General features: G+C 40.0%; 1 protein-coding gene across 3 annotated transcripts in view; it reads left to right on the forward strand.

Moving 5' to 3' along the window:
* The first annotated feature begins 3,544 nt into the window (after positions 1-3,544).
* DENND5A (DENN domain containing 5A) overlaps positions 3,545-26,180 on the forward strand; it is a 71,715-nt gene continuing 49,079 nt past the window's right edge. For all 3 annotated transcript variants that reach the window (XM_072863674.1, XM_072863672.1, XM_072863673.1), the window contains exons 1-4: positions 3,545-3,798; positions 23,756-23,827; positions 24,420-24,529; positions 25,226-25,886. In XM_072863674.1, coding sequence (XP_072719775.1) covers positions 3,690-3,798; positions 23,756-23,827; positions 24,420-24,529; positions 25,226-25,886 — 952 coding nt within the window. In that variant the 5' untranslated portion in view covers positions 3,545-3,689. The remainder of the gene's footprint in view (positions 3,799-23,755; positions 23,828-24,419; positions 24,530-25,225; positions 25,887-26,180) is intronic.

Raw genomic sequence — 26,180 nt, forward strand, 5'->3', positions numbered from 1 at the left:
GTAATTTGCTGCTTAGGTTTCTTACTGCTTATTAAATAAACTCTTCCAATAATCATGACTGTGATGGTTGGCAAAATAAGCCTAAATTAACTAGTATGAGGAATAATCAAGATATATTCACGTTAAGTTCTGTCTTCACTATTTTTAAAAGACTTTATTCTCTTTGATTTAAGGCTTGAGCTTGAAAATCCCAGTCTTTGCCATTGAAAACAGTAGCTGAATCAACAGTGATAGTCTTGCCAAAGACAATGAATCTTTTAAATCACTTCCTATTTACTAATAATAGCTTTATGATTCTCTGGCTGAACAGTCATAGTTTCCACAGATTTCACAATTCCACAGATTTTCTCGACATCATAAAGAATACTTTCAAGAATTCATAATGTAGTTTAAAGTGTTGTTGTCTTACTCAAGGACATCTAAGCAATTCGCAAAGTTTACTGACAAAATTGCCATATTTTGGGTGTTTCCTGTGGTGGAACATTGCTCAAGAAGACTGACAGATTAAAGCTACTGGCCTTTCAATTAGACATCACAGATGTTGCTTGTAGTCACTAGGTAAGAGTATTTCAGAAATGAAATAATCAGGGGGGAAGGAGAGGGGAAGATACGATGGAAAAGAGACAGTCATTGACAAAATGGGAGGGGAAAACTCTAGCTGTTTGGGTACACCTCCCGGATGCCTAGATTTAAGAGAGACTAGGCTGTAAGCTGGCTGGGAAAGCAGAGAATTTGTCTGACAAAGTATGAACGAGCTTTTCACAGCAAAAATTGTGGTGACTCTTATCTTTCTTGATTAATGAACCTTTCGTTGATTCTGCTTCATGCAGTTCCTCCCTTCCTGTAGCAATTCAAAGCAAATCTGAATTTCTTAGTCTGAGACTCTCCTTTAAAAATATTTCTTGTCCCTTACCCTGTTGCATAGCAAGGTGTGTGTGCATTTAAATATTGCTGTTCAACAGTATTTCTGGTAATCCTCTGCTTGCTTACTGGCCCATCTAACTTTATTTGCTAAATCTTCTAAGTACATGGTTATTGCTGGAACAGTTAAAGTACAAGTAAGAACAATTTTTTATTTCCCCATTTTACTCTTTATTTGATAAAAAGCCCCCTGCCAATATCTGTGCTGTTTCCCTAAACTTTCTTGCAAGTCCTTCTGAGACCCTCAGGCTATTACTTTTGTTTATAAGGGTTAAACTGCAGTTCAGGCTTACTCAGAAGTTTACCACCTTCTGAATACATTGCCCTTTGCCACATTGAAAGCAGACAGAGAAACAAAATGTGCAAAAAATGGCTAGAGAACATAGCAGAATAAGAGCAACTAGATTTAGCTAGTTCTGTTCTCTGTGGCTGTCTTCCACAAACTACCAGGCAGGCTCAGCATAATCTAAATGTATGTGCTTACTGTAGAGTTAACTTGAGACTTTCACTCTAGTAGTGCTCCTAATTATCCTGCTATTTTTATTGAAATTGTTATGTCACAAACAGAGTTCATTACCTGGTGTGCAACACCCAATACACACACAGAGCCGAGATATCAGTTTATTTCAGGTTTCGCAGAAGACTGGGTGCTAGGTGGTAGCTCCACAAAGCTAGCACCCTGCTCGTTCATACAGGTACAGTATTTATACAGTCTAGTTATGCATAAGTAATTATGCAAAGCAGTTTTCTATTCATCTACATTTTCTCGTCTAATTCTTAAAGCTACAGTACTAGTTTAATATTCTATGCACACCCAAAGGTGAGGGGTCTCTGCTTGGGCTGGGGTTTCTAGCTCAACGGGTGTGACTTTTAGTATTATAACGAGGATAGTTTGCGTGAGGGTGCTTCTTATCACACTTCTACTAGTAGCTTGAGATTGTTCCCAAAACATCTTAATTAGCTTGCATATTTCTCCAGGAGGTGTTTCACTCCCAAGGAAAATAATTTGTGTTAGACGTTCCCCTTTCCAGTCTGAATCCCCCTTACCAACTTTATGTACATCTTGGCCTTCCACCAGCTGTAGTATGCTTCTCACATTTAAATATTTAGATCAGACTGACCTTCCATGTATACCCGTATAATGCTGAATTTGATTGACTACACAATCTCTCCCTCAGGTTTGTTAGTGGTTTAAAATTGAACTGTCAATCAAATCTAAGCAATACTTTCATTCATTGATAACCCATTCTGTGTCCCATACCGTCTTAATCAAGTGAATACTAATAGCATCAGTGCTGCTTACAGTTTTTCCTGTTTCCCAGAAGGATTGAAAAGCTCTCCACAATTCACTGGGCAAAATGGCGTAAGAGCTTAGTTATTGTACTGCAAAAGGCTGTAGACCATTGACAGTGAAGTCTTACATGTGCTGCTGTCTCTAGTGCCTGCAAAGAACTCAGTATGTCTTGGCAATGTAAACTCAAATATGTGAAGTTTCACATGGTTGATAGCATGTTAAGTTAGATTGGTGTCTGATTAATTTAGCACTATGGATGCAACCTTAACTACTTGGGCAGTCCTAGATAATAATCCTAAAAGACTGAAAAGCTTTTAATGTCTCCTCTTATAAGCCCTACAAGATAGGGAAGAATTCTGATGTGAAAGCCACAAATAGAGAACTGGGAGAGGAGAGGAAGGGGAACTCTTACAGACCTAATTTTAGTCTAGTGAGGCTGTCCCAGGCCCCTCTATGGTCAGTGGAAAGAAGTGCTCTCAACTCAGAGCATGGGTACATGTTACTAGTCCCTCAGTACTTGGTTTGAGTCAGTCTTGTTCTTCCCCTCTTCCCTGGGGGCTGTTTTCCTTTCCATGCTGGGCCAGAGGGGGGTTAAATTTCACTCAGCTGTGCAAGCCCAACTCTGTTAACAGAGTTGTCTGTGATGTTAATTCAAATAGAAAAAAACCCAACAACCCTAAACCCAAACAATCCCAAAAGCACTTCCCCTGCACCCACCCTCTCTCCCCCATGACCCAGGCCCGTTTCAGGGTATGGCTGCTCCACAAAGCTGTGGAGTCACAACAAGCATCGGAGCAGCAGCCTTCAAGGAGTGGGGACGACAAGCTGTAGGTGACAGGGGAAGACTTAAGTCTGGATGTGCTTTCAAAACACCACCAACACTAAACCGTGCTTTAAGCGAGTAGCCCCTGGCAGAGCCTCTTTGTCCCCTCGAACTGCAGAGGTGGGCAGAGCCTCTCCCTGGCTGAGGAGAGCCTCTGAGGTGAACCCCTGAGCCACCGACCCCCCCGAAGCTTAGGCCAGTGCTGTAGCCACAGACCCCTCGCCAGGAGGCACAAAGCAGAGCTGCTGTCCTGCAGTGGTCTGACCGCATCCCCTGATGGCTGCCCGCCCGCCTCACCGTCCCCTCAGAGAGCGAATGCGCCATGGCCAGCCACCGGCCTAACGGCCGCCGCGCGCGAGACCGCCCCCTTCACCCCTAACCGCCTCTGCGCGCCCACCGCCCCCCCGGCTGGACCAGAAGCATCACGTCATCCCCCGAGCCCAGAGCGCAGGCGCAGCATTGCGGTTCCCCTGCCCGGGCCGCCCCCCCCGCAGGAACAGCTGGGGGCTGTACCCACAATGCCGTGCGGCGCTGCCCGCTCCGCTCCATCATGGACGCGGCCGCCGCAGCTGGCGCAGCTGGCGCAGCCCCGCCGCCCGCCGCCGCCTGGCCCTGCACCCCCTGAGCCCCGCGCACCCCTCGGGCTCCAGCATGAGCGGCGGCAGCGGGGGCGGCTCCTCGGCACCCGGCCGCTTCGCTGACTACTTCGTGATCTGCGGGCTGGACACCGAGACCGGGCTGGAGCCGGACGAGCTCTCCGGTGAGTGGCCGCGGGGTCGGGGGCGGCGGCCGTTAACGGTCGGCTCTGTGGTGGCGGCGGCGGGACGGCAGCCCCGGAGGCGGGGTCCGGCCTCGCCGCCTCCCCGCTCCGCGGACCCCGGGCGCCGTCTCGGCCGGCCCCGGACCACTGCCGGGGGCCCCCCGCGGGCCCCCCCCGCCGCCCCCTGCCCCGGCAGCGGCGCTTGTGCCCCCGCCGCCGGCGCCCCGGGCTCTGTGTAGCTGCCCTGAGTGCTTGAAATGCAGAAATGCCTGACTGTGCACAGGAGTGTATACGTAGAAGTGTACTTAACTTTAAAAACCGCAACAAAGTACCTCTTTTAAACGGCCTTTTCAAAGTGAAGGTTGTGTGGTGGCGGCGGTGTTATTTTAGATCATCTGTCTTAACAACGATATACTGCGCTCGTTTTGGAGCTTGGTTGCGTTTACCAACTTTTAGTCAGGCTCCTGGACGTTTGAAGCACGCAGGTAATCTTAATGAATCGGATTTTGGAGGGAAAGCGACGACTTTTTCCCTGTTCTGTATTAAGTTTTGTGGTAGGATAGGATAAGAATTCTTTTCCAGCAGTATCTGAAAAGAAATCAGGTTAGGAAGTAATTGCTCTGCTAGATGAGAACGTTCACACCAAATACACAGCTAAACCATATCAGTCTATCCCACAGCACTGTGTCAAACCTGTGTTTTTAAGGTTACAAATCTGTTCTTTGTTTTAGCAGCACCTTGTTTCAGCTTTAGTTTCACTGCACTGACTTAAATTAGATTGCTGCTTAGCATCTTTAATTGTTCAGAAAGATATAGGAATGTGGTGGTGAAAACCTGACCTAACATCAGTACTTACTTTGGGTATTTGAGCTCAGAATTGACCAATGATATATTTGTTCTTTTTTCTTTTTTTTTTTTTTTTTTTAATTAGCTTGCTTTTATAAGATGTCATGAGGCTTTATTTTACGTCATTGTATTTTTAAGAAAAGCAGCTAAATAAACACTTGTTTCTTGCAGAGTGAAATTTGTGTTTAGCACTGACTTCTTACATTGAACTCTCCTAAACTTTGGCTATAATGGAAACTTTCTTTTTTTTTTTTCTTTTCTTTTAATGACTTTAAACAAAATTTCTCATCTGTCCCTCATGCTGAGCAGTACCTTACCCTAAAAGAATTCATGTTTGTCTAATGTTAAAATAATTGTAGACTACAATTTGAGACTTGAAGAGTGAATACAGCGTAACGGTCTGCTCTATAGTGGCACTTTAAACTACAGCATCAATTTAATTTAAGAAATCCAAGAGAACAAAATGCAATACAATTTTATTGAAGGATATGTGAGGTTCCACAGATTTTTCTTGATTAAATCACAAGTGAACAAAGTTTCTAGATTGAAAACAGTTTCTGATGTTAATTTTGTTATTCATTTACTCTGTATCTATCTGTGTAACATAGTGCAAGGCACACTCAGTAATACTCTCTGATCTTGATAGGAACATGAATAACTTTCCTCACATAATTAAATTTAAAACCAGCAGTGTATTACTTTGAGCTAGCTATCTAATAGTAAACTGGAAGACATCAGTGCCTTTTTTTAAGTATTCTGTCTGAGTGCGCAGGTCTGAAAGCTGGAGCATGATGTTCTTTCTGTATTTGCTTTCCCTATCAAGGACTACTTCTATAGTATATAAAACTATAGCATGCGATATATCTTGGACTCTGCTATGCCACCATGATACTGTAACGGTGTTGCTTGTGGCAAGGTGTGGGTTTTGGGGGGAGGGAATAGGTTTGAGTATTTATGGGGGAGACTGATTTTTATGTGATTTGAGGAAAGGGTTTAAAAAAAGGGGAGGAGGGAAGAGGATAAATTTATGATAACATCACGGGATATGAGCTAGCTGTAATTCCGGTGCATTTTCTTGAGTTTGTTGTGTTATTAATAGTGCACGATCGTGTGACTGATAATGCTTTCAAATTGTGTCTTAGGTTATAGCCTCCTCCAGTGTCCACTGATATAAATGGAAAGGGCCTCTGATTTCAGTGGGTTTTGGATAAAGCTTTGAAACACTTTGTACTTCTTGGAAGGCTTTCTTGTTTGAATGAAAGGGTTATTGTGTACTGTTTTTTTTTCCCCTCCTCCTTATTTCTGTGCTGAAAAATAGGTTCTGAATCCTCGTACTGCTGAAACAATTTGCTTCATAAGTGTCCATTGTTGGAAGAGAGGCACTGGCACTTCAGCTGGTGGGTGCAGGGGTGGGGAGTGGGATGCTTCCCCAGCATGGTGAAGCTGGGCACAGTGGGTCTCTCCAGGGCTTTCCTGCGTCAGGGCTGCCGGAGCTCAGCCTGGCATGATGTCATCGCCGCCCCACCGCTGCAGGGAACTGGCGGTCGCTGCCAGGGCCCCCAGGGATGCTGTCAGCAGACTTTGTTCTCACCAAGCTAATGAAATTATGTATTTCAGGTATTCAACTTTACTATTGATGATATAGCGTTTTCTGCAGACTTATAAATGAAGCATAAGATCTTGAATTGATGCTCAGTCTAGGTACTTTGCTTGAACAGACACCTCTGATAGCATTTTTCCTTTGTATGTTGGAAGCTTATGAAATAGCACAGCTGTAACAGTTTTTCCTTAAAAAGTTGGCTGATGGAAAATGCACAGTGTATATATATGTTTGTTTTCTTTTAATATAGTGAGAAATACTGCACTTGGGGCTTTGTAGTTAGGATGGGTTAAAGATAGCATGTTCTCTATTGCTAGGGCTTTTTTATCCCCAAATTCAGGTGATCTGGTTATCTGGGCATCCTTTCTTATTTTGATAATTGTGTTTGTGCTGGCTGACCTGTTAAAGCAGAGAGAAAAAAATTTACTAGGTGGTGGTAAAATAAAAGAAACAAGCAAACAACAAAAAACCCGACTCTGGATGAAGCTTAAGCTGCTGAGCTGGATGAGAGAGGAGCTGAGGCACATGTCCACATTTCTAGGGGATGTTGATGTGCCAGAAATTATGACAGAAATTTCTTAAGTATGCTGTAAAGGTCTGTTACAGATACATTTCCTCTGTAGAGGAAATCACAGAATGGTTGAGGTTGGAAGGGACCTCTAGAGGTTGTCAGGTCCAACCCCCTTGCTGAAGCAGGGCTACCTAGGGCCAGTTGCCTAGGACAGTGTCTAGATGATTTTTTAATATCTCCAAGGATGGAGACTCCACAGCCTCTCTGGGCAACCTGTGCCAGTGCTCAGTCACCCTCACAGTGAAAAAGTGTTTCAGTCTGTGCCCATTGCCTCTGGTCCTGTCACGGGGCACCACTGAAAAGAGCATGGCTCCATCTTCTTTGCACCTTCTTTTCAGGTATTTATATATATTTATAATATTTCCCCCTAAGCCTTCTCTTGTGCAGGCTAAACAGTCTCATATCTCTGAGCCTTTCCTCGTATGAGTGATGCTCTAGACCCTTAGTCATCTTCGGGGTCCTTCGCTGGACTCTCTCCACTATGTCCATGTCTGTCTTGTACTAAGGAGCACAGAACTGGATACAGCACTCCAGGTGTGGCCTCACCTATGCTGAGCAGAGGGGAAGGATCACTGCTCTTGACCTGCTGGCAATGCTTTGACTAATGCAGGCCAAGATACCTTTTGTCTTCTTTTCAGCAGGGGCACATTGCTGGCACATGGTCAACTTTGTGTCTACTAGGAAATAATGAAATACATCACCTACCAAAAATCTTCTGTGTGTAATATAACTTACCGTAATGCTGCAACATTATGATAGGATTTCTTAATTTAGGTTGTATGACTGTGCCCTGGAAAGGTAATGAGAATGAAGTCGTGCCTCATCTCATCTTTCAACTGGAGTCCCTTATCTGTTGAGTGAGTTAGATGTGATCTGAATGATGGTGGAAATACTTGCGCTATATGGAACTCTTGGAGTTTTTGTTGTACATTCTTTTTCACTAAAGATTTTGTTTTCTTCCTCTGTAGTGTGTTAGTTTTTAACAATCACTTGTCAATAGAGTTTATTTATTATGGAGTGGCAAAACAAAGGATCAACTTGCCATTTCATTACACTTGTGTGTAATTGTAGTCTGGGAGTTGCTATTACAAAATATGGAACTCAGACCCAAATATCTGGACACCATATTCTAATCTAAGATTTTTCTGTTGCACATGCCATAGTAGTCTTGAATGTCATATCATGAAGATGATAATAGTTAGTTCAGAAATAAGTGTTACAAAGGAGAAGTAGTGTAAAAAAAAAAAAGAAGAAAGAAAATGTTTATAATCTGTGAAGAAAAGATCGATGATTTAATAATAGGATTGTTTTTATAAAAAATCTTATTCTGGAAGACTAAGGCCAGTGACCAGTGTGTCACCTGTATTTCTTTCTGCCTTTCTTCCCAGTCTGAGCTGGTCTTTTAAGGTTTGGTCCAAAAATTAATTTATTCAGTAGATGGACTTGTGTTCCTTTTGCCAAAGTCCTTATCATGGTGCTTTGAGTTGTCCATCCGATTATGAGCTTCATTCTTAAAGGAGGATGAAAATGAGTGTTAGGTGAAGCCCACGTGTCCAGGAAATGTCCTTCCTTTAGACACCCTTCATGTGCCTTTTCAGAATCCATATTAGATCTCCTTTCACTCTAGTGTATGATGATGTGATACCATTTTAGTTATTCTTTGTCTCTCATACTTTTTTTTGTATTTTGTTTTTAATGGTGCTGAGGCAAGATCTCTGTGTGTGTAGATTATGTAGCATAACAGGACTGATTATGAGTAAGGCATCTATATATGCTGGCACCGTAGCCACTTTATTAGTGCTGGTGTGTGAAATTCTAATGAAAGATGATACCTGGTGTATAGTATTCACCTAGCTCCATTCAAAATTAATCTGACAAACTGATATTAGAGCAAATGTTTCTCCTCACCACTAAACCAGAAGTGTTGTCTCACCTCATCCCTCTGTCTGTAATTGAAGTGTCGCTATTTTTCTATTTTGTTGTCTTCAGATTTAAAATGGCAGCTTATCTTCATATGTTTCCTGTTGGTAGGGTTTATTTTAACAGCATTCTGTATCAATATAAAATTTTAAAAAATATGGGTGTGATGAAATGATTGAAGGCATTTGTCACATGTATAAACATATATAAATTGCTTAGTATTTCAGAATTGGGGTAGTAGTTTCCTTTGTGGTAGTCCATGTAGTAAGGCTGTTATCAGTGCCTGTGTTAGTTTCCAAGTTCAACAGACTTATATAGTTACAAGCTTTTGTTTTGCCTCAAAAGTATTTGTAAAGGGTAGCTAAAGGGAAAGAGGAGGAGGAAGAGCAAGCTCAATTTAAATTAACAGATATAATTTTCTGCCTGACATTTGACCTGTTTTGTATTTTTCCTCTTTTGGGCATTTTTATCTTGGAATTAAGACATGGCATTTGGGGTTGGAGCCAGCTGTGATTCTTGCAGTGAAGCTCTTCTGCAGTACCATTTGTTCCTTGGGTAAATAGCGTGTAAGTAAATTGCTCTATGTTTGTTGTGGTAGCAGTACCAACACTTGCTGCAGAAGTTAATTGCATTGGTGGGAGCCATTGCTTAATTTTTCCAAAGGCTGAAGTGTTCTGTGATTTGGGGGTTTTGTTTTTGGTGGTTTTTTTCCCCTCTTCCTCTCTTTGTCCATAATATGGATGGTATCGGTGCAAGCTTTCCACAGTTCCCTAATGGTATGCCTTCTCCCTTGGGGATTCATTCTGAGACTGAAAGGGAGGTTTTTCAGTTTCTTTGCTTCTCTGAGATTGCTAAGCAAGGTGTTAACTCTGTGGGGGGCCTCTCCAGTAGCACCAAGGCGGAGACAACACGCTGTTTTCCCATAGGTCACTGTGGACAGGCAGTAGAGAGCAACAACTTTTGGCTGGACTTACACTGGCACATGTGAAACATTTTAATCCAGATAATAGTTTATTCCACTCCTCCCTACCCCCTCTATCTTTTCCCAAGAAGCTGGAGCTGTTTGCCGTGTTTGAGTGCCAAAAAGATCCTTTGTCTCTTTGGGAACTGAGGCAGACGTGCTAGGGTAGCTGATATGTAGAATAAAGAATGGGAGAGCTGATGTAAGGGGGAAGCAGCTGTACTTTGCTGAACTACATTTGAAGCCACAGTTTATTAGGTGATGTTTCTGTAATGCTAGTCTTGTGGTTATAATATTTGGTTTTGAGATTAAGCTGAGCGGTGTGCTTTACAGAATCATCCCCTCAAAACCCCCAAACCCCTTCACTCTTCCACCCTTCAGTGTTCAGTTACAAATTTGGCTTATTTGGAAGGCTCTGAGGTAAGGTGTGGGGGAGGGGAAAGGTTATAGGTTCTTGATTTAGCAATAGACTAAAGATGCTAAAACAGTGTCTAAAGAATTAAAGTTTACAAGTCTTTGAAGCCTTTTAAAAAAGCCATAGGAATTTCACTATATTAAAGCATACAAAGTGAGTTGATTTGGCTTTTTGTTCCTTTGGGGTTTTTTGTGTTGTTTTTTCTTTGCGGTTTCTTTTGCAGGAGAGAAACTACAGAAAGAAAACATCTTAAATGGATTGTATGGGAAATACTGCAATTTGCAAATAATAAAACACTTCCCCCCCACCCCCCCATCTTCAAATTATTGATCCGGTAGTTACAAAACACTACAACTGTTTCTATCTGTTTTTTGACTTAGTGATGTCCTACTTGAGTGTCTTGATAATGACTTCTCATACTTATCTTTTGAATTCCCTCTAACCTGCAGGGCTCATGTAGCAGAAATAATGCACATGAAGTGACAATGTCAGAAACAATTACTTATTGATGTATGTTGTGCAGTAATTATTCTCTCTGAATTTCTTGACAACCCTTTCGGATTTGTGGTTTGTAATCAAGTTTGCAGCGAACTGGAATGTTAACCCTGGGAGGCATAAAATATTATTGCACAGAGAAATTATCAAGCATTCCAACACAAACTGATGAATGATGAAGAATGTACTTGGAGTGCTTTTGCTCAAGGCTTGTTTCTTAGTCTTTCCAGGAAAACGCTACTTTGCTTATGGTTTGATGGGCAAGAGAGCTTTAGTTTCAAACTTTCCTTTAGAAGTGTAGAATATTACCTTTTTTTATTTAGTTTTTCGGTTTTTACTGGTTGTATGATCAGCTACAGTCAGGTACAATGTGTACCTCCGTATTGAGTCATTTACGTATTGATACTGAAGCATCTTGAGAAGGAAACTATTGCATTTCACGGATAAGTGATCTGCAGACAGATAACATGGCAGTCATAAGCAACCTTTTCATTTTCAGATATAGCAACATTTCAATGTTTAACTGAGTGAGGAAAAAAGGTTGGTTTTACAGAAACAGATATTCCTTCAGCATGACTTCAGGTGAGTTTGGAAAAGTTCTTTTGCAATTGTAGTTGTTGCTGCTTGTGTTGCACTATGTGTTGCAGCAATAACGTGGTCAGAGATCTCGAGGTTGCTGCAATGTACTGATCTGTGCATTGCTTCCGTCCTCTACAGCATACATTTTTGAGCTATTCTACTATTTGCATATATTACTTATTCCTCTTTAACTTGCTACTTTCAGCAAGCTCCCTTACCAACTGTTTGCTCCCCAAGCCCAGCACTGTCCTACTGAGCTGTCATCAGAATTGCACTGGGGAAAAGTTCCTTAAGTTAACAAGGTCAGTGTCAGCTCTAACCAGCATAAGACAGTCATGTCTCTTCCTGGCTCTTTTATACGTGTGGTCTGGGAGCTTGAAATGTGAGATAACTCATTCAAAACTTTCACCGAAGACTGGTAAAATTTCCATTTATCAGTATCTCGGTCATTTCTGAGAACGAATACGGCAGAGATTTTATGGCAGCCCAGGCGAATCTAACTGTAGGTTGTTGCGGTCTCCCTTTCCCTGTCCTTACTGCGATCATGTGCTCCTGCCTCCTTCCCTTGCATGAGGACTAGCTAGTCCTTTTCGACATGGTTCAGTGCAGCAGTTTCCAGGGAGCACCAGCCCTTGGTGTGAGGAAAGAGGTTGGTAATGCACAGCCATTGATTAAATTGGCATAGGTGCCCTGAAGCACAGCTGCATTGGGGGCTGTATTCAAAAAGTTCTTTAGACTGAAATCCGTGTGAATGATCTGCAGAACACTGACCTGATCTCTAAGGGGTTTGTGATCCAGAGGGTGCAAGTTACTTATGTTCTGTGAGGTTGCTTTAACGCTGCAAGGTTATCGCAGACCGTAAGCATTGGATAGATGTCCCAGCGTTCATGTCTCCCCAGGAAGTGTGGTCAGGATCCATGAACTAACCTTCCCTACACAGAGGTCTGCCCTTGCATGTGTTAGTAGCCTTGAGAATAGCTGCCATTTCACAGGTGAGGCCTTAGAAACAGGGCCTAATCTCATCTTGGAAAATGAAGGAATCTGGACGTATCCACTGAATGAGGTGAATTGATGGTTCTTTTGATAATTCATTCCATGAATAGTCCTGAGTCTATTATGCGTGGGTGACAAAGTTTGCTCTGGGAAGTACTTGTGTGGTGTGTATGTGTGGGGTATTTGGGGTTTTTTATTTGTGTGTCTTTTTTTCCCCCTTTCCTTCATATAAAGTCTTCCACTATAACATAATGTTTTGTTTTCCTCAAGCTCGACCAGGGAAGGGATTTAGCTCATAATCTTGGTTCTGTGGAACCATGAGCCATCATCTTTGTTTATGACTGAACAAAGGGGTGATACACAGTTATAAGTGGTTAACTTGGACCTGTGACTTGTGTTTTCGGGACTGAATAAAAGTACTGGACTTTGTTATTCCTGTTCTAATTAGATTTTCATATTGAAAACTTCTTTTTTTTACCAGACATGAATCATGCCTTGTGAAGAAGAAAGGTAAGCTTGATATGGTACATGTAAAGGGAAGAAGGCTCGAGAGAAGAACCTCCTTATTAAGGCAGGTTACTGCAAACCATTGTTTTCAAAGGTTAGATAACAAAGTGAGACATAACTGGACAGGACTTATATACTGAGATGGTTGTATAGCTGAACTTTTTGTATTTTGCTGGCCTCTGTATGTCATTGGAACCTGCTTGGAAGGCTTCATGTGTATTTTAAAATATGTCTTTCCTCTTCAATGCAAAATCTCGGTGGTATCCCAGAAGAATAGAAATACTTGGTTAAAGGACTGGACAGATGCTTCAATAACATTTGGTCCTTGTGCTTTTACACAGACGTGTTTCTATCAGTCCTTAGAGCTGGAGTTGGAGGGCAATGGGAGTGCAAAAAGTAGGGACACTTAACTGAATGGGACGTGTCACTGTAAAAGGAGATCCACAGTGGTTCAGGAGGGTTGCCTAAGATGGTCTGTGCTTCTGTTTGCCTCAGGCTTTCCTGAAGCAGTCTCACTGGGTCTGCCAATCTTAGATAGGCATGAGGAGAACAGCTGATTTCTATGTTAAATACACTTAAAATATGCTTGTCTCCACTTCTGTTTTATATTTCTAGTACACATAAAAGAATTGTGTTCTATTCTGAAGATAAGCCACCCTTTTCCTTTCTTGGTGTCTTGTTGTGTGTATTTCAGGTCTATTGTGTAATGGAAATGGCGCCGCCCCCCCCTTCCCCCGCCCCCGTGGCTGAGAACACGCCTGTCATTGTAGTTTTGAGTGCTGCTTCTGTTGTTTAGTTGGAAACAGACCTAAATATCTTTCTGTAAGTCTTTTTGCTGTGGCTAAAGCAGAGAAGTCATTTAGTAAAACAATTCTGGTTTTAAGAACATTTCCTTGAAAAATTTCTGCCAGGCAGTCTTGACTGAAATACATTGTGTCCATCTGCTTTCCTGTGTTACATGCAAAGTAGTAAAAAAAAATTAAAAAAAAAAAGGTTTAGGATGCTTTTAAAGATGCAAGCTGAGGACTTTTGGGTGGGTTTTCTTGTTTGTTTTTTAAAAAGCTGCCTTAGATTCTTGATGGTTTCTTCTGCCACTTCCCTGCCCCACCTCTTCCCGCCTTCCTTGAAACAGTACCAGAAAAATAAAAACAAAAGCTGTTGGTTTCCTGACCTTACAATTACAGAATGCAGATGTCCTCAGCTGTTTTTCTGTGGTGCTTTAAATTCATTGTTGCAGCATTTGAAACTGTTCCAGAGTGTGTGTGGCGATATGTTTTGTTATCAGCTAGACAAATGCTGAAACTTAACTGATGAATGGATATCTATTAATTCCTAAATTGTCATTTGCCGTAGAGGGCTTGGAAGAATTTATACTATCAAAGCAGTGGATGGTCAAGAGATTATTTGTATCCAGTGGAGTTTACACTAAATATCCAGTTAGTGAAATGAATTCTTGTTTTTTATTTCAGTTCACAGTGAGGTTCTTCATGTTACAATTCTTGAAACATTACAATTTTTGAATTCTGGAATGCAAAAGAAAATTGGAAAACAACAGGATCTTTTGCATTTGACAGATTAGGGTTAACTTGTCTCTTTGTCCTTCTCGTCTTTTTAGTGACTGCAGTAGGAAGAATTGTATTGTCCATTGAAAGTGCAAATGTATGTTGTATGCTGAAAGGAATGTGTTCTCATGGGATTGGGATAAGGGATTGTTACAAGCAAGTTTGCATTCCCTAGATGACAAACAGGCCAAAAAAAAAATTAGAGCCTTTCATCACTCTGGTTATTTTCTTCCTCTTCTCTCTACTTCCTCTAAAGAAAGTCCTTTAACTTTTACAGATGAAGGATGGCACCCCACCCAACATACATTTCAGTTGCACCTAAGATTGATACCTAAGTAGAGCGCAGCGTGTCCATAATGCATATTTGTAGCTTTGTTTTAGAAAGGCAGACAGTGGAATTCCTTTGCCTTTGAGCTCTTTTGTCAGGGAAAGTATAACAGTAACTTGCATAAAGAAGCTTTTAGAGGAAGTCCCAGATGTGAAAATCATAGGTTGTAGATGTGTTACAAATGCAATGGAATGACAGCTGCTAGAGACAGTGGTTGAAGTCCCTGATTCATTAGAAACAGTGAATGAAACCCCTGATTCCAGTTGCTTAAACAGTAGTGCTGCAATAAAATGAATGTCATCCTGAAGATTTTCTCATATGGATAACCTGATCCACTTTAAAAACTGTTTAAGTTTTTAAAAACTGTTTAAGTCCCAATTTCAGTAACAAATTAACTGGTCTAGCCACCACTTCAGCTTGCACTATGCCTGATGTCTTGCCAATGGGGGGAGATGGGATAGAAGTGCAGGACAAGGGGTTTATGTGTTTCAGGATAAAAGGGAAGAATTCTTTTTTGTGTATATCTGAGGAAGAGGTTTGCTGGGGAAGGGAGTCCTCTCTAATGAGAAATACGTGCAGTTCTGCTTAAGGAGGAGGAACTGGAAGGAAGGAAACAAGTCATAATCTGAAGGCATTTGTCCATTGATGGAGTGGCTGTTTGGTTACAGATTTGGCAGCTGCAGCTTTTCTTGAATCATGGTTTTTATTCCAAGAATTCTTGTTTAATGAATTCTTACCTTAGTCTGCCACACTTTGGATGTTTATTTCCTACATTGTAAAGGTTTGGGTTTCTTTGCAATTATGTATGGTTTAATATTTGTTAAAGAAGGAATCAGAGAAACTTACTGTTTTGTTTTTTAAAACAAACTTTGGCTAATTATTAGTATATTAATAGATCTCTAGCTATATATTGAAATTACTTTTCTTTAATATTAGAATATGGGTTTCTGAAAAATCAGAGTGGTATTGTTCTCCAGAAGGCTAGATCTGGGGTTTTTGCTCTTTTTTTTTTTTTTTCCCCTTGTCTGTTTTTTTAAGGACTAGAATGAATCAACAGATTTTCATCTCATTTCACATCTAGTATGGTACAGGACATATAATTTAGTCACTTGTTTGATTATCCCAGTTTTGCTCTTAAGACTTGTAAATAGAATATTTGACCATTTCCACTGGCAAGTGGAAATATGGCAAGTCTTATTTTTAACAGAACTCTTTTCCCTTTGATTTTAAGATATTGGTTCTTGGCTTGACTGTCTTTCCATGCCTACATGCATCTTAAGCACCCATATTTGCTTTTACCATGTAACTATTGGTCATCTGTCAGTCTGACTAATCAAGAAGTCCTCAGATCTCTCAGTGTACATACCACCTCTTCCCCCCAGTGCCCCTCTCCCCCCAGATTGCTCTCATTTGCTCCATACTTTCATCCTTTCTACAGTGTGGAATCCAGAAGTATGCACACTATCTCTTTTGCCAGCCAACTATTTTTATTTAGACTTGGACCATGAATTTTAGAGCTGGAGTAATTTTATGTTTGGAAAATGTAATTATTTACCTTAATATCCATAGCCTTATTGTGTGTACTGAGAATGATTTTGGCTGAAGTAGGAATCCTGCTGTTTATGACATTAGCTGCTGGTTTTAGATTAACTTAATTCTAAATATGTTGTGGACTGCTGCCATTCTTGTATCTTTGGAAACGATTCAGACTTTTTTCCTATGTGTTATGTGCTTTGACAGGCTTGTTATTGCAGTTACTCTGTTTTCACCCAAAACCCAAGAATGAGAAAGATTGTTTTCAAAATGTCTTATGATGTCCATTTTCACCCAAGTATGGCTTTGTGCTTTATTATACTTTTTAATTGAAGGCAGGATAGAATTAGGCCGTTTTCTGGATAGCATTTATAATTAATGCACTGTTCAAATCCCTTTGTTGACTGACTTCCAACTTGCAACCCACACTTGGGAAAGCCTCTACTCTTTGGCTGTTATGGTCAGCTCAGTCTGAAGCCCCCACCCTGCACAAGTTGGGGTGACTCCCACCATTGCAAGATTCCTTGAACTGTGGTGTAGAAAGTGCGGAGGTAAAGGGTATGGTTATAGGATTCTATAGGGTCTTCCGAATCCTAAGTTCAGTTTCTCCAACGTGCTGCATAGTACAGGAAAGCTGCCCTAAGTGTATGGCTTATAGTTTCTGTTGCTGGTAGAGACTCATTGTTCTTATTCATTTGTTTAATTACAGCAATATGACTCTCTCATGTTGAAGCTGTTTTGTATTCACTTAAGACATTCATTTTAGTGGTAGCAGGAATTGCATATACAGCCTCTCTATACTAAAAGATACCTGTAAGAGTGTCCTTATGTGGAAAATATAAAGTTAATGTTTTGATTGCATGCTATCTAATATTTTTTATTTGAAGATGTCATGTATACAATAAATGTGCACCAAGACTGAATGAATTGAATGAATAACAGGCTGTATCACAAGAATTTAAAGAAAGAAGCTGCTTGGCAGGGTGAAAGCAACAAACCACTTAATCAGAATCAGTAGAGCTTTCTGGATGTCTTTGTTTTGTAATTATTTTGAGGAGATCAGTGGACTCGATGAACAAATGAAGGTGGCAGTATTAATGGTTCTTTAAAATCAGTGTTGTGCGACCATTCATTTCTTTTATTGGGCACTTTTTCTGGTAATAGGGTAGCTTCTTCTGACTTGTTCTTTATTGTCATAGGAGGAAAATTGAGCTATACTCTACCTCTGAAATAGCTGCTCAAAGACTTTTTTCTAGCTAGTGTGCAGGGAGAAGTTTCTGTACAGTTCTTAGTGTTGCATAATTTTTAGAGTTGCAGCACTGCAGTCACTTTCTAAAAACTAAAACAAAATAGTGAATTGACAGCATATACAAAAGGCTGTGATTCAATTTTAAAAAGTTTTGTTTGCAAAGTATCCCTGGCAATTTTTTCGATCAAGTTTGCCCTTTCTAATTAAGGGCAACTTAAGCCACACAGTACTGTTCTGTACTAGATAGAACTTTATTACATGAATGGAAACTGTTCTTGGCAGGGTGGGGGTTACAAAGAAGAATGATTGATTGATGTATTGAAGAGAAAAAAATCTAGGGGTAGAAGCATACTTATAAAGAAACAAACTACTCATCAGGGAAGATTGCATTGCTACAATCATGTCAAAGTTTTCTTGGGAGTTTGCATTAGCAATTTGCAAGCAATCCATCTGGATATATGTTGCTTCTGTTGCTATAAGCTACCTGAGAGGATGTATATGATTGGCAGGCATAGCTTGAATTTACAGTGTATGTATTAAGAGGTTTTAGTACAGGTCTAGCTTATTTCATGACCACACATGAAGGTTTGACAGGAAATATGTTACTACTTAGCATGGTTACATGCACCTAATAATAGTGACAGCAGCCATAAATTGCACTCCCCCGAGGTTTGGGTTGTAAACAGAACTTTGCAAATGGCATAGTAAAAAAAGGCAAGGGAATGGAGCCAGAGGTGTGTGTCTGTGGTGGTAGGGTTTGTCTGAATTTTGAGCCCTTTAAAAAGATCTTGTCTTCCTCTTTTGTTTTGTTGAGAATTCAAAATTTCATCTTTTCCACTTACAGTAAATGCATTTTTCAGTTGAAACTTGTAATTGTTTATATATTAGGGGGGAGGTCATAAGTGATTGAAACTGCAAGTTGTACAACCTAACCATTTTTCTTATTACTGTGTTGGATAGACCTTCCCCCACCCCCTCTCCTTTTCCTGAAGAGGAATGTGGAAGGCAGTGAATCAGATTTTTCTCTGGGTAAATCAGGAAAGAGCTAAAATTAGACCTTTGGAATTCACTCTTTTTATTCCCCCTCAAAGCTGAGGAAGGCTTGGTAGATAGCGTTCTGCAGCTTATTGAGTTGAAGCATGTGTTAGTTCATTTTAGTTTCTGTAACTTTTTTTTTTCCTCTGTATAATCTTGTAGAAAAGTGGTATCTGTTGATATGGGTAGTTTCATGCAGATACTTCCAAAGCAATGATGTCCTGCACAGGTTGGAAACTCCATGTAGTATCTCTGAGTTTGTAAGACCTAATTCTCATCAGTCCAAGACAGACACAGCTGTCTTCTGCTCACAGGTTGAGCAGCAAGAAAAGTAATACAGGTAAGAGCAGGGAGAGGCATAAAAATGAGAGCCAGAGAGGTTTCCTGCATATGCTACAAATCTGCATTGTGATAAGGCTTAAGTTCAGTATTAGGTGACTCAGTAAGATATCACTCAATAAAATGAGGTGTAGTTGTTAGTTCAAACATAGGATACTTGGACTGTATACATGTTCTAATACGCTTGTAATTGGGAAGTCCAAATTACAGACACGTAGGCCAGCATCATTTAAAGTGGTATAAATAATCTTAGAACTGGAAGTCTGTCAGGCCTTATGGTTCCATATGCTGCAAATTGTATTAGGTGGCTGTTAGAGGAGTGGTGTGAGCTTCAACGCAGCTGTGAAAAGGGGCTGGTTTTAACTACATGTTCCAACTAAATGTAATGTGTTTCAACTCTTTGGTCCTCTTGAGCAGGTTTGTAGTTTCCTTTATGCATGCAATACAGTTCATCAAGTTCAGTTTACTGAAGAGATGTGAGAGGGAGAGGTTGGAGAATTATCTGCCTCTTATGTGAGATTTAATCCGGTCAGTACCGAGTGTACCTCACTCTACTGAGACTGCTGTGAGCTGAGCTCTCCCTGCCACAGGAAGAGCTGGGCCAAGCCAGAAGTCTTGGTAGCAGCAGTGTTCGATGTCCTGGACATCCCTCAGCCAAGGAGACTGCTTCAGAGGTTATGCCTAGCTGGTGACTTCCCTTTTGATAAGCAAGCTTACTCTAAGAATTTAAGTCTTTTATGCATGTCTTCTTAAATTACATGGTAACAAATAAGGAGAGAGCAATACAGGACTGTAATAAGGCTGACTGCCTACACAGTGTAACAGTGGGAATAGCTTGTTTTTGCCACAGTTCAGATGGATAAAATCTTTTCAAGTCACTGATTGCTGTAGCATCTTTGCTCCTTTTCCACCCTGTGGTGGAGTCTTAGAGGGTTGATGAAGTGTGAAAGAAGGCAGAGGAAGGAAAGGGCATTACCAAAGCCAGATGGTGGTTGCTGGTGTTGAAAAAGCTATTACCTGGCATGGCAGGAGCCAGCAGGTGGGCAGGCTGGGGCCCAGGAGGAGGAGCGGCTTTAGGAGTTGTTCAGTTACCCATGTAGGTTATTAAAACTCTACTATAGTCCCATGTTTTCTTCAGTGCACCAGTTTAAGAACCTCTGTGTCTGTGGTTTACTCTTTGCTTCCTTTCTGTTTTGGGGGATCCCTATAAGCTAATTAAGCTGTTTGTGTGGACATGGGCTAAACTGGATTAGTGAAACATTAATCTTTGTTAACCCCTTCTTCATTCTCTATTTATTTATTTTTAATCCAAATTGTTTCACTGATCCTATTTTGAGTGGGATGCCACAGATAGTGTTTTTTCCAATGACAAAGAAATTCTGAGGTTCTCTGTTCACTGCCATTCCTCTGCTGGGTGCAGCACCAGCTCTCATTCTAAAACTGGTGTTTATGGATATGTACAGTGCCTAGTGAAATGATGTTTCTCTGCTTTTATGATATTATTTACATTACAAAATATAGTGGGATTCGTACTGTTTTGAAGGTTTGATGTTGAGAAGCATGTTGGCCTGAAACTTCCTGAAGTATTCCTGTTTTTTTTCCTTTTTCCTGGAATTCTGTATGTTTCTGGATTTTATATGTTGTATGACAGTTCCTGACAAATAGTCTTATAGTTGTAGCTATTTGATTACTGTTTCTGCTTTAAATCCAAATTAGTTGCAAGTTTGTAGTCTGTGGGGTGGTTTGCATCTTCGTTTTTGAGAGCTTTTCCTGTGCTGTGACAAGCAAGTGAGTGGTAAGGTGTGTGTGAGGATCATCAAATGTGTTTGAAAGGCCTCCTTAGTCTTCAGCAGGCCATGCTGTGTTGCATTAAAAAAAAAAAATCCCTTTTACATGGAACTTGCACAAAAGAAAGAAATTATTTATATAGAAATCATGTGTGAAGACCCCTATTGTAACTGGGGTCAATAAGGAAAGTACTTTCTAGCCATCAGTTCTGCTAGAGGAGAGGAACCTTATGAAAAGCATGATCTGATGATAGCAGTCTTTTGATAGTCGTTAAGTGTGGGAACTCGTACTCACTCTGAAACTAGTGGGATACATCATATTTTTATCAGTTTATCTTCTCTTGCGTCTTCATTTTCTCAGTTCTAGAATAAAACTTTGTCCATTTTTGCTGATGGGTTTGTCTCCTGCATTTGTTAAACCTGCTCTTGTCTTCAGTGTTTTTATCAAAACCATTTCAATTAGTACTGAATTAATCAGGTGTCTAATTCACACAGAGACAGATCTTGAAACCATGAGTTATTTTTGCCTGCTGGAGATGTGTTGCAATTGGTATTTTGCTGGAGCAGGGTGTTTGTGTTATGATTCTAACTGATCATAAATTTAGAAATTTAGGGTTAATTGCTTTTTGACTCTGGATGTAAGCAAATATAGTCTGTGGATTTCCCCCCCCATCTGTTGATGGCTATCTAGTGACAACCACTAGCTGCCTAGCGGGAGAAGTGACGGGGGAGCCTAGGCAACGGACTTGCTGGTGCTCAGGTTCTCATTAGTTGTGATGGCAAGAAAACAGGGTGGCCAGTGTCCTGGAGTTGCACAGATCACCTTTCTGTTCCTGTGTTGAACTTCCCAGATGATGTTGGTGAGCTGTCACTTGAGATTCCCTGCCCTGTCAGTATCTTTGGAAATCAGCATTGCCATCTGAAGGTCCAGTGGTTAGCTGTATTACAAGCATGAAGGCTCTCACAAAAAGAGGTAGCTAAAGATGGGAGACTGTGCTGCCGTGAAAGAGAAAATGAGCATCGCGCTCATGAGGAAGTCAACACGACAAATATGATATGAGAGCAGGGTGGCTCTAGGAAAGAAGTGTAATATGGAGGCACTCTGTCAAGAGCAGTGTCTGTGCAACAGCTGAATTGTTTGATGAATTACAGGAAGACATTTAAGTGTTGCCTTATGTTTCTTTCTGCATCAGGACTCAGTGGGTTTCCAGAAATCAATTTCAGTACTTTCATTAAATTATAGACAGACTTCAGGTCTAAAAAATGTAAGTGTGTGTTGGAGAGAATGTCTCTAAGGAGGAGATGGGGCAAGGCTTCTTAAAATATATAAGCATCCCTTCAGTGTTGGTGTTTGTTTGTTTTTTTTATCAGAAGGGAAGAGCAGCATCATGTATTTTGCAATATTAATCATCTTAATGAAAACAGGTCAAGTCACAGGTTTTCTTTTTATTTCCAGAATATGTGTGACCTTGCACACAGGTGAACACAGTGATTATGGTGCGTGGTTTCCAAGTTCAGGAGAAAATTTGGCCTTCAGATATTTTTTCCCTTGTGGAAAAAGAAAAACCAGGAACAAAACAGCTTAGCAAATGTCTGAAGTTTTTCCTCAATTATCCAAAAATTGACATTACATCATCTGCACAGATGTAAATATAGAAAACAGTAGGTGTGTTAAATCTCCTGACTTATTTTTAAAACCTCTTTTACACAGGACTCTCTTTAATTGAGTGTATGTTTGTGTCAGTAAATAGAGATGTGGCATTATGTCCGTTTTTCTTGATCTTTCTGGGAGATTGGAAGATTCTCTAAATGCTTATTTTAATCTTTTAAGGTTGTTTTTAGCCCTTGCAGAAATGCTGTTATGTTTTGTCATTGACTCTGCTCTTTCTCAAGATGGTTATATTTCAGTGAAGTTGTGTTCTGTTTCTTCCTAACTATCCTTCTCTCTGTACATGTTTCAGATTTTCCCAAATATGCATTTTTTCTCTCTGAACAATGATATTATTGAGCAAAATAATAAATAATGTAGCTGAGTGATTTTGTACGAAAATCAGCTGAGCTGTTGATTTTTCAGACAAACAGGAAAAACAATCCCTCTTAACTTCAGTGCTAAAACCCAGAGGATTAGCAAAATAAATGTGAATATTTTGTGTATTGTAAGACCTGTCCTAGGTCCTGATTCAGGGTAAGTTCCCTGTTCGAGGTAATATTTAAGACTTAGTTTAAACAAAATCCAGTTACATGACTTCTCAACTGTCAAAGGACTTCTTAAGCATTCCATGGAAATGAAGTTTCATTTGGTGTAATGTTTGTTAGGTTCTTTATTGTCTATAGACAGTGTTATAACTATCTCTGTGGCTACTTTATGGAAGTAAATGTTGTACGAAATAAAGATTCTAAGTTGGCTTAGAAGTTGAACTTTAAATATTACTGTAAAAGTACAGAACAAACCCAACCAATTCTGAAATAAATGTCTATTGCCATGTAATTGCTGCATGTAAGAAAATAAGTGAGGAGTTGAAGTGTGTTTTCTCTTTTGCAGGTGTTGCTGAAATAGTTCAATTTATTTAAAACATGATTTGATGCAATTGTGCCTGATTGTTAGTGCAGCTGTCAACAGCTGCATGCTCATTTAGCTAATTGCATTCTAGTAAGATAGCTAAGCTTATTTTAAGATATGCAGTTGTGTGCTTTTTTTTTTTAAAGCAACTACACACATTCAGAAGATTTACTGCAGAAAGTTCTGTGCTATCACAATGAACAATCATTGCTCGAGAGCTTATAAACACGACTGTATCAGCCAGTCTAGTGTATGGATAGCATCTGTGAAAAGTTGGACCATGCCATTTAAATTCATGTATTTCTAAAGGCCTTGAAATGGTCTTGTCCTTGGGGTTAGTTTCATCATCTGCTCTTTGGGAGTATTTTATAGTTTAATGTGTAAAACTTTCATGTAACAATTTTCCTATTGCTGCATCAGTATTCTGGTTGTGCGTACAGGAACTATGAGCTTCTGTTTATATACTGATCATCTCCTTCAAGAAATATGTACCTGAAATGAGAAATTTATATTAAGTGGTATACGTATAAAAAGCATATTAGGAGAGTAGACTATCTGTTATGCATGCTAATTCTGTACAGAATACTTGTATGTTTTTTACTGGTGTGTGTTAGCTACGTAATTACAGTCGACAGTATGAAATTTATAATGCAGTGTTGTTTTTATTTGTTACATAGCTTTATGCAAGTATATACAGGCCTCTAAAACCCGAGATGGTGCCAGCCGTTTCATTTCAAGTGCAACAGAAGGTAAAGGAAAAAGTGTGGGGGAAAAAAAAGCACAATTTTTTTGTTCGTCTGATACCCTATCTTCATGGGCATTTATGTGGTTCTTGATCTCTTAACCTTCTAGACTCTCTCTTCACAGCTAACTTCTTGTCATAGATGGTGAATACCCTTTTTTCCTAAGTCTTGAAGAAGAAATTAAGTGATGCCACTTGTGTGTCTCTCTTAAACTTGCATCATCTTTGCATTTTGTCTATTTGTGCTTTTCTTCAGTAACAACATTCCACTGAAACTGAAGCTTTAGCTGTGCTTTAACAAGAATCTGAAATATCTGAAGAGTAGCTTAGAGAATTGCTGTCATGACCACAATCTCAAGATAGTCACACTTAAGGAAAAGCAGATACTTAATGACATAGAAATATTACAATGCTAATCCTTGCTAATATCTGCAGTCTGATTACATGCTAACTGTCTTGCATTTTCTGTTTCTCTTAAAAGGAGTGTGTGCTTAATTCACTTATCCTCACATCTACCTCCTGATGTCCTGCTTTTTGGCCTTGTTTCAGCTTAAAAAGAGAATGAAATATTTACTTCTGTATTTTTCTTTCACCTGCAGGGGAAAACTTTGAACAGACTCCGTTAAGACGCACATTTAAATCCAAAGTTCTTGCTCGCTATCCTGAGAATGTTGAATGGAACCCTTTTGACCAGGATGCAGTGGGAATGGTCAGTATCACTTAATGGCTTTTTTTAAGACAAAAACCTACCTTAAAAATTGAAGGCATTCATCTGTGTTTCCTTTGATAAAATAATGTGAATTCTATTATAGATTGGAAATAATCATTAATTTCTCTAAATTATGCAGGCTCAAAAGGCCTTTTCATTTAATTGGCATATTTTTTAAAGGAAATTAAATTTAAACTTGTAAGTCCCTAGGAGAGTTTTTTGTTCTTTTTGCAACTTTTTTGTTACATTCTAGAGAATTGGTAGAGAAATAAATTAGTCTGCAATTAATGAGTCTTCTTTGTGCATGATTTTTTCTGTTTAATGGAATGCAGTGTGGTTTCTTAATTTAGATAAAATATAGTACTTTTCTCTGTCAGGTTTCTGGTCTTAGTGACCAAAATACTTTCCTTTATCTGAGTTTGAATTCTGCTATTTTATTCCTGTTGAGATTAGTAACAAAACGGTTATGAGTTTCAATAGAAACTGCATACAGCCCTTTTAATATGTTCCTTTAGTTTTTCTGATTTGGATGCATATTACTGTATTGTACAGAGATGTTACACTTAATAGAATTTAAAGTGAAATGCGATGGCAGTCTGTGGATTCTAAATCCTATTTTCACCAATGCTTCTGGAGGCAGAGGGAGAGAAAAGTGTGTTTTAATTGATATTGTCTCCCCTTCCCCCTTTTTTATAGCTGTGTATGCCTAAAGGGCTTGCTTTCAAGACACAAGCAGATTCCAGAGAACCTCAGTTCCACTCTTTTATTATTACTCGTGAAGATGGCTCACGGACATTTGGATTTTCTCTCACGTTTTTTGAGGAAGTTACTAGCAAACAGATCTGCAGTGCAATGCAGACATTGTATCATATGCACAATGCTGAATATGACATTCTTCATACTCCACCCACAAATGACAAAGATAGCTGCAGCAGCACTGGAGACTGCAATGGCACTTCTGTTTCAAAGCTTCAGCGTTTTAACTCCTATGACATCAGCAGAGACACACTCTATGTCTCAAAGTGCATTTGTCTGATCACTCCAATGTCTTTCATGAAAGCTTGTAAGAAAGTACTAGAACAACTTCACCAAGCAGTGACTTCACCTCAGCCACCACCTCTACCTTTAGAAAGCTACATCTACAATATTCTCTATGAGGTTCCCCTTCCTCCAGCAGGAAGGTCATTAAAATTTTCAGGTGTTTATGGACCAATTATCTGCCAGAGGCCAAGCACCAGTGAACTACCATTATTTGATTTTCCCGTTAAAGAAGTTTTTGAATTGCTTGGAGTAGAAAATGTGGTTCAACTCTTTACCTGTGCCCTCTTGGAATTTCAGATACTGCTTTATTCACAGCGTGAGTACTTGGCTTTTGTTTTCTTATCTTGTAGTTGTACAGGCACAAGGTCTTTTCATTTCTTGAATTTTAAAAAACACACAAACAACAGAATAGCTGCATTAAAGTGGCATAAGCATGCTAATGCAGTCAGGCTGATCTACGTGCAGGTTTTGATGTAAAGAAAAGAACTGGAGTTGGAAAGAGAGTGTTGCATTGGCTCCTGTTTTTTAGACACCTAAACTTTGGGCTTTCACATAATCTCCTGAATTCATGGACTGACTTTCCCCTTTACTGTTGTCCCTGGAAATGTCA

The sequence above is a fragment of the Ciconia boyciana genome, chromosome 6 (assembly GCF_034638445.1).
Source record: "Ciconia boyciana chromosome 6, ASM3463844v1, whole genome shotgun sequence".
NCBI classification, from domain to species: domain Eukaryota; kingdom Metazoa; phylum Chordata; class Aves; order Ciconiiformes; family Ciconiidae; genus Ciconia; species Ciconia boyciana.